The 13,654-nt window shown below is 38.8% G+C and overlaps 1 protein-coding gene across 2 annotated transcripts in view; it reads left to right on the forward strand.

The window, feature by feature from the left end:
- The window catches only part of LOC132121944 (myosin-16-like), a 50,290-nt gene that overhangs the window by 31,591 nt on the left and 5,045 nt on the right, over positions 1-13,654 (forward strand). For both annotated transcript variants that reach the window (XM_059531702.1, XM_059531703.1), the window contains 13 exons: positions 2,377-2,463; positions 3,228-3,473; positions 4,585-4,702; positions 5,817-5,944; positions 6,023-6,219; positions 7,964-8,096; positions 8,403-8,619; positions 8,927-9,063; positions 10,607-10,710; positions 11,620-11,812; positions 11,886-12,089; positions 12,908-13,033; positions 13,119-13,289. In XM_059531702.1, coding sequence (XP_059387685.1) covers positions 2,377-2,463; positions 3,228-3,473; positions 4,585-4,702; positions 5,817-5,944; positions 6,023-6,219; positions 7,964-8,096; positions 8,403-8,619; positions 8,927-9,063; positions 10,607-10,710; positions 11,620-11,812; positions 11,886-12,089; positions 12,908-13,033; positions 13,119-13,289 — 2,061 coding nt within the window. The remainder of the gene's footprint in view (positions 1-2,376; positions 2,464-3,227; positions 3,474-4,584; positions 4,703-5,816; positions 5,945-6,022; positions 6,220-7,963; positions 8,097-8,402; positions 8,620-8,926; positions 9,064-10,606; positions 10,711-11,619; positions 11,813-11,885; positions 12,090-12,907; positions 13,034-13,118; positions 13,290-13,654) is intronic.

Below are 13,654 nucleotides of genomic sequence, written 5' to 3' on the forward strand. Positions count from 1 at the left end.
GAATTTCTAATGTAATAAAGGGTAACTAAGAAAAAGTTTAGTATTGCTATTACCAATACAATACAATAGCAATTACCACTGCTGTTATAAGAAAGCCGGCATGCCATGCACTCAATAATTATGCAAAATAATTGTGATGAAAAAAAAACTTTATTAGGACATGCACTCATGTGATCACGTTGTGTATGATCTCTTTCATATATAGTGCCTTAATATTATAAAATACTAGTACTACAGATTGATTTGTGACATCCACACACCCCTTTTACATCACATCTTGTGTATCGTCTAGAATTTCGAATTCTCTATACATCTTCGTTTGATCTCTCCTATGGTGTGAACTCATAAATATGATATTTCCGACTCCTTGAAGGCTGTTTAATCCCATTTCTTTCCCGTTGGAAGTTATTAATTTTCATCCATCTGTTTCTAGGCGGCGATGCCTGTACATGTCCTAAAATAAAAACACTGTACCCGATACATTTGCAGACTTGATGTCTTTAGGAAGCGATGGCTTGACTCCAGCACTCACAGGCTCTCGTGTGCAGCTCCCGGAGACAGAAACCTGTTAAAGGTCACGTTATTCAGCACTGTGATCTTCTGCTGGAAGCTACAGAAAGCCTCATAAAGCTGAGCGGGAATATTGTCTGATGGAGTGACATGGCCCGTGGCTGTGGATGTAAAGGTGTCTTCGTGTTGGGTGGCGAGTGTGAGAGTCAAGCATGGACATGTGTGCGTTTATCACATGTCTGCCTCCACAGACCCCCGGAGGATCGACACAGACGTGCCATTGTTCTCTCAGATAGCATCGGACGCACCGCATTATATTCCAGAGGTTTCCACAGAGGAATTCAAGCCCTCATCTACTGCAAACACACACGCCATGAGCACACGTGCGTCCTGACACATATACAGTATCTCCATTAGACCGAACATATACAGCCTCTACATACCTTATGAGAAGTTCTGGAAAGTTTTCAGTATGAGTGCATTTACATATACTTTCTGCTTCATCGGCCCTTCCACAAATGCACCTTAAAACAGAGCATTAAATAGTGCATACATGCAAAAAAAAAAAAAAAAAGGAATATCATCCTTAATATTTTTTACTTGTTTTCCAGTACACGTCTGAACATCTTTAAATCAGGCTACATTTACTGGAGATGCAAAATGAAGATATGAAGTCTGAGAAACTAAACAAAATGAAATGAGTTAATGCTTAAAACTGGAAGAAAATTATGTCAATGGAGAATTAAAACTTTATAAATAGATAGATAGATATTGATTAATATATATTGACATCTGTTCTTGTTTTACTCATAAACTCAGTTAATTTTTCCAGTCAATCTATCTTGGTTTCTGAATCTTTAGAAACTTGTACTGGAAAATGAGACAAAAAAATAAATAAATAAAATAAACCGCTCTCAAACAGTCATTTGCAGCCTGAAAATCACACTTTTGAAATATTTCCAAGACTTTGGGAATACTGTAATTTACCATAACCATAACTAATCTACACTATAAATGGCATTTTAAAAGACACAAGCACACATTTCAAGAATTGAAATGATAAAGAAATAGATCTATTTTCCTAAATTAATTTAAAATAAACTTATTTGGACACCCAGCCTTCATCTTACATAATTATTGATCATGTCTAATGTTAACAGATAGTTGCAGAATTGTTTTATTTGATTTCTTTGCCTTTATTGCTACTGTCCTGTCTGTGATTCCTCTCACCTTGTGTGCATATATTTATTCTCATTCTCTTCATTTGATGTGACGCTGCGGACAATTATATCTCAAACAGCTGGAGAATAAATGAAGAAACCTGTTTTTGCATTCAAGATATGCTTTGATGTATTGTAGCATGCATAAACAAATGTCTTGTTTGTTCATTTTAATAAGCATCTGTTGAACAGCAGTGAGGTTTTTTATTGCTGTTGTTCAACAATGAACGAGGCTCTAGATTAGAAAACGAACAAGCCTTCATGTGTGTGTTGTTAAAGTGTTATTGTTTGTAAAGATCTGATGTTTTTGATTGGTACCCTCTGTAATGTGACGTTGTGTTGGAGCATAATTCTGTAAGCGATCCAGACACTATAAGGTCTAGACTAGACTCTGTTATGGTTGTTTCTAATCACTTCCCCTCATCTTTCATCTGCCCTCCTTTAACTCTACATACACACTCATGTCCTGACCTGCATGTGGATCATCTCTATAACATCTCTGTTTAAAGCAGAACTGCGGATGAGCATGTTGATTTATTATCTGTACCTGTATTTATTACATATACAATCTGGAATATGTTGTACGATGATGAGTATTGAACTCTAAGTGTGTGTTTGGAGGTAATTGTACGGTGTTTTTCCACAGGTGGAGAAGCAGCGCGCTGATTTGAGCCGTGAACTGGATGACCTGACGGACAAACTGGAGGAAGCAGGAGGAGCCACGGCCTCTCAGGTATGAAAACACTGGTTATGAATGTTTATAGCCACATTAATGACAACAATTGTAATTAGATCAAATTTAATTGCATATTCTTTGTAATTACATGCTTCAGATACACTCTCCTGTTCAGTTTATCAGATAGTTTTTTTAATCTCTAAAGGCAGATATTGAAATTCATAATCAAATAAAAAAAAAATTATTTATTAGAATATGAAAGTGACAGTGTTTTATGCTCTGCTGTTCAAAAGCTTGTGGTCAGTGTGATTTTCTTTTTTTTTAAGACGCCTATTCTGCTTTTGTCTATATTTATTTGATTAAAAAAAAGAAGAAGAAACAGTACAAACAGTAAAAAATTATAAAATATTGTTACAATCTAAAATAGCTGTTTTCTGTGTGGATATATTGTAAAATGGAATTTATTCCTTTGAACAGAACAGATTTTTTTAGCATCACTACTCCAGTCTTCAGTGTCACATGATTCTTCAGAAATCACTCTGATGTTGCTGCTCAACAAACATTTCTAAATTGTTATCAATGCTGAAAACTGCTTCATATTTTTTGTGAACTCTGTGTTTATACATATTAGGATTCTTTGATGAATAGAAAGTTCAAAACAGCAGCATTTATTTGAAATAAAATAAAATATTTTCTAACAAATGTTTTTACTGTCACTTTTGATCAATTTAACGTGTCCTTGATGAACAAAAGTATTCATTTCTTAAACTTACTGACCTTAAACTATTGAACGACGGTGTAAAATGATGATGGTGTTGTAGATGGAGATGAATAAGAAGCGCGAGCTGGAGCTGCAGCGTCTGCGGCGGGAGCTGGAGGAGTCGTCGGTGCAGGCGGAGGCAGTGGCCGCAGCACTGAGGAAGCGTCACAGTGATGCTCTGTCGGAGCTGGGAGAACAGTGCGAGAGCCTGCAGAGAACCAGAGCCAAACTGGAGAAAGAGAAACAGAGTCTGAGGCTGGAGGTGGATGATCTGGCGGCTTCGCTGGACACGCTGCAGAAAGCCAAGGTCAGTTCTGAACACGCTCAGTGCTTCAGGAGAGCATTTGATGCTGCAGATGTACAGCACTCAGACTCTCCTGATGCTCTGAGCACCGAAAAACACATTAAAAGACATTTATGAGAACTTATCTTGACAAGTTGCATTGTTTTACTGGTTTTAAAGGAACTTTGGGATATGATGCACAAGTTTGGCCAGGCTGGAAGACTATTTTAAAGGAATAGTTCAGCCAAAAATTAAAATTAGCTGAAAATGTGCTCACCCTCAGGCCATCCGAGATGTAGATGAATTCGTTTCTTCATCAAATTTGGAGAAATGTAGCATGCATTGCATCAGTGTCTCTTTAATGGATGCTCTACAGTGAATGGGTGCCGTCAGAACGAGAGTCCAAACAGCTGATAAAAGCATCTCAATAATCCACAAGTTAACCACAGCATTCCAGTCCAGCAATTAACGTCTTGTGAAACCAAAAGCTGAAAGAAATCCATCATTAAAGCGTTTTTAACTAAAATATGAGTCTGTAATAACGCTTCCTCAAGTGTTGTCTCTCACATCAAAATCCACCCATGCATTGGTTTAGAGCTGCTTTGGCTTGTAAATGTTGCTTGATCTGTGCAGATTTCTCTCCTGATTCAGACTAGATAACCTTTTCAATGGAGGATGTGTTTTTATGGATTAAAGACTCATATTTTAGTTAAAAACATCTGAATGATGTATTTGGTTCTTACAAATGCACAACTTTTGACTTCACAAGATGTTAATTGCTGGACTGGAGTGGTGTGGATTACTGGTGGATTATTGGGATGTTTTTAGCAGCTGTTTGGACTCTCATTCTGACGGCACCCATTCACTGCTCTGGATCCATTGCTGAGCAAGTGATGCAATGCTACATTTCTCCAAATCTATTTTGGTTTTGTTTTGGTTCAGATGTGGTTCTTTGTGCTACAGAAATAAATGTCTACCGAATTAAAAAAAAAAATTGAACTTGTGAATCATTGCTGTAGAATCTGCTTGATCTCGTCTCAGGCTTTTCATTAGGTTTGCGAGACATGAGCAGATAAACCGCGCTGGGTCACTGATCAAAGCTAATGTCATGTTGTATGATCATGTGTTACATCAGGCATCGACTGACACTCAGATGAGAAAACTAGAGGAGCTGCTCTGTGACGCCAACACTAGGAATGAAGACCTGCAGAAAACTGTGAACGAAGTTACAGCAGCCAAGAACAGACTCACAGGTGACTGATGAAGATCTTACATTAATACCTGAGCTTCAAAAGTTTGGTTTGATACTTACTTTTATTCAACCATGATACATTAAATTGGTAAAAAGTGACAGTTTAGATTTCAAATAAATGCTGTTCTTTTGGAGCTTTCTGTTCATCAGAGAATCCTGAATAATTACATGCATCACAGTTTCCACAAAAAAAAGAAGCAGCACAACTGCTTTCAAAATAATCAGAAATGGTTTGCATATTATAATGATTTCTGAAGATCATGTGACACTGAAGACTGGAGTAATTATGCTGTAAATTCAGCTTTGTATCACAGCAATAAATTTACATTTTGACATTTATTTTTATATAAAATTTTTATTTTGAGTTTTAATAATATTCCACAATTTCCACTCTATTACTCATCAAATAAATGCAGCAACTAATTAAAAGAGACTAATTTTAAAACATTTAAAAGTATATATAAAAACTTTTAAACAGTTGAGTTTTAAAAGATGTAATTTTCATAAACTCATAATTAGAGAATTGAAATTGAAATTTATTTTTTGCAACCTTATATCTTGTATTTGTCAATTATGACTATTTCTTTTAAACATGGCTTAATATCTTGCAGTTGCACTTGCAACTTCACATATAATGCAATTCTATTTTAAACTATATCTCGGAATTACCCATTTTATTTTTTTACACCATTATTGTATGTACTTTAATTGATATTTTCAGCTAAATTGATTTGCAATTGCTAGTCAGAAGCAGATGATTTTATGAAGAGGGGACATTTTCATTCTGATTTGATTGGATAACAATTTGGACACGCCCCTGAGTGCAAGATGAGTCATCAACATTTTCACAGAGCATAAAGACTCAATGGACCGAATGTAGACAGGAAGTGATGTGAGTTGACTATTGGCCCAAACAAGTCTCTATATGTTATGTTTAAAATACCTCTAAATCTGCTTTGTCCACTTTCAGTGTAGCCTCAGAGGAAACACACACAAACTAAATCCACAAACCACTCCAGATTTGATTTCATGGGCTGTTTAATCTGGTTCAACAGTTGTTAACTGGACTAACACGTTTCAAAATGTTTTAAAAGTATTCAAACTTGCCTTTGCAGCTGAAAACAATGAGCTGACGAGGCAGATGGAGGAGATGGAGAACAAGGGCAGCCACCTGAGCCGATCGAAAGCCCTGCTGATGTCCCAACATGAGGAGCTCAAGAAACAGTTTGATGAGGAGGTTAAGGTGTGTGCGGTTAACCAGCAAGACTTGTTTTGCAGTGATGTTTGTGAGTGATTGGGTCACGGTTCGGTCTGTCGTCAGGCCAAAGCGCTGCTGGGAAGCAGTCTGTCTGCGCTGCGGCAGGAGAGTGACATGCTGAAGGAGCAGCTGGAGGAGGAGCAGGAGAGCAAACAGGAGCTGCAGCGCCTCGTCTCCAAACTCAACAGTGATGTCACGCTCTGGAGGAGCCGCCAGGAGGCTGATGCCATCCAGCACAGCGACGAGCTGGAAGAAGCCAAGTATGCATTAATGGTGTAAAAGGATTTTTTTTGCTGTTCCTGTAACAAAGAAACAGAGTGATCAAGGGAAACAAGGGGAATATAGATGGGAGCAGGGAAGAGTCGCACGATTTAGGGGAAAAATTCATTTTTCTCATAAAAAGGTTTGCTGGGAGTGCCAGAATGTTGCAATTATTTATCAATATGGCTGTAAAGTAAATACGAAAAAAAAAACTATATATATATATAAATCTATATAATTAATATATTTAAAATTTATTTATTCATAATTTATTAAAACTGAATTAAACACTGAATTAAAAACAAAATAACTGCTTGCGTGTAAATGAACACAGTGCTGCCCTTCGGTCTGAAACCCATTGTGCATATATTTATTTATTTATAATTAAATTGGAACATTTGCAATTTGATAATTGCAATAAGTCATATCATGACTTTGGTTTTATTTTAATGAATTGTGCAGTCCTAGAATAGGATTGGATGTTCAGAACATTACATATGAATCTCAATTTCATGTTTTGCTATCCAGGATCAGGTAATCCATGTTACGTTTATACTGGTTTTCAGAGCCACAATGGATTGGATTGCTCTGATCCAGAAACACACTTTTCCAGATGACCAAACACAGGGTACCAGCTCTAATTAATTAGCATGGGTTAATTAAAGGGTATCAGTTTACAGCACAATCATCCCCTTCCATTTCAATTTCATCTGATGCACAACAAATCAATAGAAACAATCAAATATTTGGTCACACTATATTTTAAGGTCCAATTCTAGCTGTTAAGAGTGCTGTATATAGGATTTTGACTCTACTAAAGCATAAAAATACCATAATATGTTTCCAGATATTTAAGAAATATGCTAAGTTAACTTGTTTATCTGAAAAAAAAAAACAATGCTACTTTGAAAATGTGCGTTCCGTTTCAGAATGACGGTCTTTGTTTTGGTCTACGTGACTCCGCCCACTGCCAATTTACCCAATTGTATTTCGACACCCCGGGTTGCCAGCTAGCAGAAAACACAGCATATTTAATTTCATTCATAGTCAAGTGAGCTCGTTCCTGTTTGTGTCGTCAATCTGGAAACATGCATGTGCATAACATCTGAGGAGGAGGGGCCTGGTAAAAAATATTTTGACTTTGGACTACAATATGAATTTTAATCCTACATTCAGCACCTTTAACTATAACTGTTGCCTCAATAAAGTCCTAATTAATAGTTATAATATGGTCATGCAGAATATGTGATTTATAAGCACTAATAAACAGCCAATATGTTAATAATAGGCATGCTAATAAGCAACTAGATAATAATGAGAATTTGTCACTATACTGAAGTGTTGCCAAATATTTATGCAATAAGGGATGCAGTTATTATACAGTGAACCACTTTTGACTGGTTCCTCTCTGAGGATTGTTAATATACAGTGATAAACAACAGTTAAAATGAATTAAGTATAATATTTTTGTTTGATATTGGGAAAAAAAAATCACATTTTTACTATACTGAAAGGCTTAATAGATATCCTACTTCTATCTGTATCTGCTTTATCATTGTAACGATTACACAAATCAAGCACAAAATATAACATACTGTAACATACAAGATTTGATCCATTCCACTAGCCGAAATCCAGTCAAATTTCTTTTGAACATGTGGGCCCAGGCTGTTCTTCTGTAGTTGGTGTTAAGTTCCCCGGCATGTTCAGACAGAGTGTGTGCGTAACGAGTGTCCTTTGCAGGAAGAAGCTGTTGGCTCGTCTGCAGGAGGCCGAGGAGGCGGCGGAGGCCACACAGGCCAAGTGCTCCAGTCTGGAGAAAACCAAGCAGAGACTGCAGGGAGAAGTGGAGGAGCTGTGTGTGGATCTGGAGAAGGTCTGAGCCCTTCACAGACACGACACACGTCACACATGAATATGAAACCTACTGATGCATCAGTCACCTCCAGAAATAAAAGCACGCTGGTGAAACATCTACTGCTATCGAATGAATTTGTAAACCACTTATATATTTTCTGCACTCGTGTTGTAACAGTGTACACTGTAAAAAAGCAACTGAGAAAAATGTATAATTCAGCACTGCTTGATACAATATTAGCTGGCCTTTCTTGAAACACCACTAGCTCAGCTGTTAACTGGTTTTATGAACATCAGGTGGTTTTGATGACTGTTCCTCCTGCAGGCGAACAATGTGGCTGCAGTGCTGGATAAGAAGCAGCGGATGCTGGACAAGCAGCTGAGCGACTGGAGGCAGAAGTGTGAGGAGCTGCTGTCGGAGGTGGAGAGCTGTCAGAAGGAGAGCAGACAACACGCCGCGGAGCTCTTCAAGCTCAAAACCACCTACGAGGAGTCCGTGGAGCAGAGCGAGGCTCTCCGCAGGGAAAACAAGGCCTTACAGGGTAACGCTGACACGTCTGTCATCCGTTTATTTCAAACCTTCTGTGAAGATGCATGTGTGAAGGCCTGTGGAAACATGACAGAGCTCATATAAACCCAGATTACAGTCGGACTGAGCCAGCATGATGTGGGCCCGTCAGGCTCCATCTGTCATCATAGGTTTGGTTTGAATGGCTGTGGTTTTCAGACCGTAATTAGCCGAGGAAGGCAGTCCAACAGAAACAAGCTGACTCAATAATGGACGGACAGAATGATGCTTCAGAATTCTCCCAAAAGAAGGTAACTCTGTATCATTGTGTGGTGTTTCAGAGGAGATCGCCGATCTTACCGACCAGCTGTCAGATGGAGGGAAGAGTGTCCATGAGCTTCAGAAAATGAAGAAGAAAATCGAAATGGAGAAAGAGGAGCTGCAGGCATCGCTGGAGGAGTCAGAGGCAGCGTTAGAGGTCTGGAAAAATATTCAGATTTCTCTTGATGATGGTAAATCTCACCAAAACTGTCATTACTGTGATACGAGTACAGATACACATTCCTGCCGGAGTCAGTGCGATCTTTTTTTTTTTTTTTGAAGAAATTCATACTTTTAGACATCAAGAATAAATTCAATGGATCAGAAGTGAGTGGAAAGATGTTTATAACGTTACAAAAGATTACTATTTCAAAGAAATGCTGTTCTTTTGAACTTTCTGTTTATCAAAGAATCCTGAAAAGTGAAATTCATCCCAGTTTCCACAGAAATATTCAGCAGCACAAATGGTTTCAACATTGATAATAATCAGAAATGTTTCTCGAGCAGCAAATCACCATATTAGAACGATTTCTGAAGATCATGTGACACTGAAGACTGGAGGAATGATGCTGAAAATACAGTGGAGCATCACAGAAATAAATTACATTTTAGAATATATTCAGATAGAAAACAGCTATTTTAAATTGTAATATTATTTTAAAAAATGTAATCTTTCAGCCTTGGTGAACAGAACAGATTTATTTCAGTTTATGATCAAAATAGCATTTGTAAAGTACAATTTTATTTATTTTTAAAAGAAAAATTTTTTTTTTATTCAAATATAATTTCCTATTTATGTATATCATTTTAATCAGAAAGACTGATTTCAACTGACTAGGTGTTCAGAAACACTAGTATGCACTAAAGAGCAAATGATCTAATAGTAAAGAGCAGAAGAACGCTGAATTATTGAATCACCAGGATGTGTACCAGTGAGTCTCCTGAGTAAAAATGACAGAATCCTGTCAGGCTTGCCGGGTTCTAACTCAAGAAGTGTTCACCTTCTGGCTCAGGTTGATGATAAATGGAGCGGCTGTAAGGCTGTATTTTTTCAAAGGATGTCATGACGTTGGCCGCTGACCCCGTGACCTCGGCTTGTGTGGTCTCTGACGACTCTCTAGCTGACAGCGCTGATGGATGATGCTCATGCAGACGGAGGAGCGCTGCTTTACAGGCGGAACTCATTCAGAGACTCTTGATATGTTCATTATCCACTTGAAGCTGTAGATTTGAAATTATTCATTACATCGACTTTTTTGTTGTTGTCATTTTTAACCTCTTAAAGTATTAGCAAGTGGCTAAGAGGAATTATTGTAGCAATATTACTGAGAAATATTTCTGCAATTTTTTTTTTTTTTTTGTCAATCTCTTATTGACTTGTATGTAATTGGCAGCTGATTAAATTGTAGACTTTGCATACTGGATTTTATTGTGTTTATTTATTGTTGCTTTTATGTGCATTAGCCTGAACAAAAGTAAAAAACAACAACAACAACAAAAAAAAGCTTTGTTAAAAATGTTTTTTATTAATTTCACAAATTCTCATTTTCACATGAATCTATGTTATTTTCAAAACGTGAAATACTGCTTTGCATTGCTGCCTGTAAACGTCCTGGTGAAAAGTGAAAAGCGTGTGTTTCTGAGAGTCATGTAGTGGTTCAGAGAGGAGTCAGATGTGTTGTCTGTGTGTGTTTCTGTAGGCCGAGGAGACGAAGGTTCTGCGTCTTCAGCTGGAAGTGTCTCAGGCTAAAGCAGACATGGAGCGCAGACTGCAGGAGAAAGAAGAGGAGTTTGAGGCCACCAGGTTTGATCAGCGCCTCCTAGTTCGGACAAATGATCAGATGATCAGGAAAACTGGCTGATATGCCCTCTTTGGAGAAATGCCTCTGATAAAGCCTTCTGCTTTGAATCAGTGTTGTCCTGTTCAGTCTTTCAACTCTTCTGTTTTTCCACCTTGTCCTTTACTTCCTGCTTCTATCTAACATGGGACAACTGCTATGGTACAGTAAGTAACTTGTTCTGGCTTCTGTAATATTGCAAATTTCTTCCAAATCTGTTTTCTTCTATATCTTTGCTTGCACCGTATTCTGAGTGTGATTCATATTTAAATTTGACTTCATTTTGTTTTTCAGTATTTCATATTTTAGACAACAACACAGACTAAAACATTTTAATTATGAATTTGAGTAATTTATTTGTTTGTTCGTTCCCTATTTTTTAATAGATATTATTATATTATATATAAATGTATATTATATAATATTGTTCGTGTGAATTCTTTTGACCGTGACAGCCAGTGTTTTTGTTTTTTAATAATAAAGTTAATTTCTAACATGTGGAGCAGCAGCTTGAAACCTACCGTGTTTTTTTTCTGTTTTTGAGTTTACATAATTCAGGGTCTCCTACAGAATTTTTTTTTTTGCATCTTGAACCATCCTGAAATAGTTTGCTGGTCTTATCTGCTTTAGGTTGGACTCACAGCCTGACCAATTTACTACCCATTCAGTTTAGTTCAGTTCAAAAGCAGCTTTCCCAAAAATAGTTTGTTTCAATGTTACAATTCTCTAAAGTTCTAAAAACCTGAAGTCCAGACTGGGAGAGCAAGACCAGCAAGCCAGCTTAGACTGGTTTCAAATATGCTTTAATCAGTTTTTGTAAAGATAAACATGTCCGAAGCGTCCAGTTCAAGCATGAGATGTTTCGTTGGTTTCAGGAAGAGCCACCAGAGGGCGCTGGAGTCTCTGCAGGCCAGTCTGGATGTGGAGGTGAAGGCGCGCACAGAGGCGGCCCGGCTCAAGAAGAAAGTGGAGAGTGATGTCAATGAGCTGGAGGTGCAGGTGGACCAGCTGAACAAGAACAACTCAGAGCTGATGAAGACCGTGAAGAAGCTGCAGCAGCAGATCAAGGTGCGGCTGGCGCTCACGCAGCAGAACATGCTGATGATGTGTGTGTGCTCCATGCTCTGTGTGTCTCCTGCAGGAGCTCCAGGCTCAGCTGGAGGAGGAGGCGCATGTGCAGGAGGAGCTGAGGGAGGAGCAGACGCTGCTGGAGCGCCGCTGCACTCTGCTGGTCACCGAGGGCGAGGAGAGCCGCGCTGCGCTGGAGGCGGCCGAGAGACTGCGCAAGAGCCTGGAGACAGAGCTGCACGAGACCACAGAGAAATACAACACACTCGACAGCCAGGTGCTGACACAACACAACACACTCACCTGAGCCTTCATCACAAGCTCCGCAATTATTTGACATCATGCACATCAGGTCATTAGTTGATGCTTCATCTCAGAATCTTTGTGTTCTCTCCGTTTTCTTTATTCTAGTCATGAAAATAAAGTTTTCTTTATTTTCATGACTATGAAAATTGTAGATTCACACTGAAGGCATCAAAACTATGAATGAACACATGTGGAATTGTATATGGAAATTATATACATAACAAAAAAGTGTGAAACAACTGAAAATATGTCATATTCTAGGTTCTTCAAAGTAGCCACCTTTTGCTTTGATTACTGCTTTGCACACTCTTGGCATTCTCTTGATGAGCTTCAAGAGGTAGTCACCTGAAATGGTCTTCCAACAGTCTTGAAGGAGTTCCCCGAGAGATGCTTAGCACTTGTTGGCCCTTTTGCCTTCTGTCTGCGGTCCAGCTCACCCCTAAACCATCTGGATTGGGTTCAGGTCCGGTGACTGTGGAGGCCAGGTCATCTGGCGCAGCACCCCATCACTCTCCTTCTTGGTCAAATAGCCCTTGATGCCTTCAGTGTGACTCTACAATTTCCATAGTCATGAAAATAAAGAAAACTCTTTGAATGAGAAGGTGTGTCCAAACTTTTGGTCTGTACTGTATATATATATATATAAACAGTAAAAAAAAAATCTAATTCAAGAATTATAGTAGCAGAAGAAACAGATCATTTAAATAGGCCAATGATGCCCTTTTATACGGTCAAGCTGCTAACGTGGAGCTGTGTGAACAAGTGAACAGAGCTGTTCTGTGCTCTCAGATGCAGACTGTGTCCAGCGGGAAGCGGAAGCTGGAAGTGGACGTTCAGCAGATGACGCAGGAGCACGAGGAGCTGCAGGCCGAACTTAGATCAGCCAACGACAAGGCCAAGAAGTCTGCATGTGAGGTACAGACACACACACACACACACACACAGCGCTGAGAGACAGGCCTGACGGGGCCGAGCGTGACGCTGTGCTGCTGGTCTGCAGACGGCCCGTGTGCTGGAGGAGCTGCGTGTGGAGCAGGAGCACATCATGCATCTGGAGCGCGTCAAGAAGAGCCTGGAGCTCCAGATGAAGGACATGAGCGGCAGACTGGAGGAAGCTGAGCAGATGGCCATGAAGGGAGGGAAGAAGATCATTCAGAAGCTGGAGGGACGGGTAAACCTCATTAACCTGATGAGCAGGGCTGGGCCATCAATATCAGCACTTACCATATCATAAGATATTAAGGATAAGGATAAACTGTATTTGTCCCCCAAAGGAAATTTGTCTGGGGCAAAGTGCTACAATAATAAATAAAAACAGACTAGAGAAAAAAAAAAACATTAAAATAGTCTAAGATATAAAATACATACAGTGCAAAACACAAAGTGCTAATATGCTATTTTAGGCACTATTTTTGGTAGAATTGAGCATTTTTATCAAGGCAGGAACAAATGAAGCTTCAGTCTATTAGTTTTACACATTGGCATTCTTAGTCTCTTTTCCGATGGCAGTGTCTGGTATTCGCTAAAAAGAGGATG

The sequence above is a fragment of the Carassius carassius genome, chromosome 40, assembly GCF_963082965.1.
Source record: "Carassius carassius chromosome 40, fCarCar2.1, whole genome shotgun sequence".
NCBI classification, from domain to species: domain Eukaryota; kingdom Metazoa; phylum Chordata; class Actinopteri; order Cypriniformes; family Cyprinidae; genus Carassius; species Carassius carassius.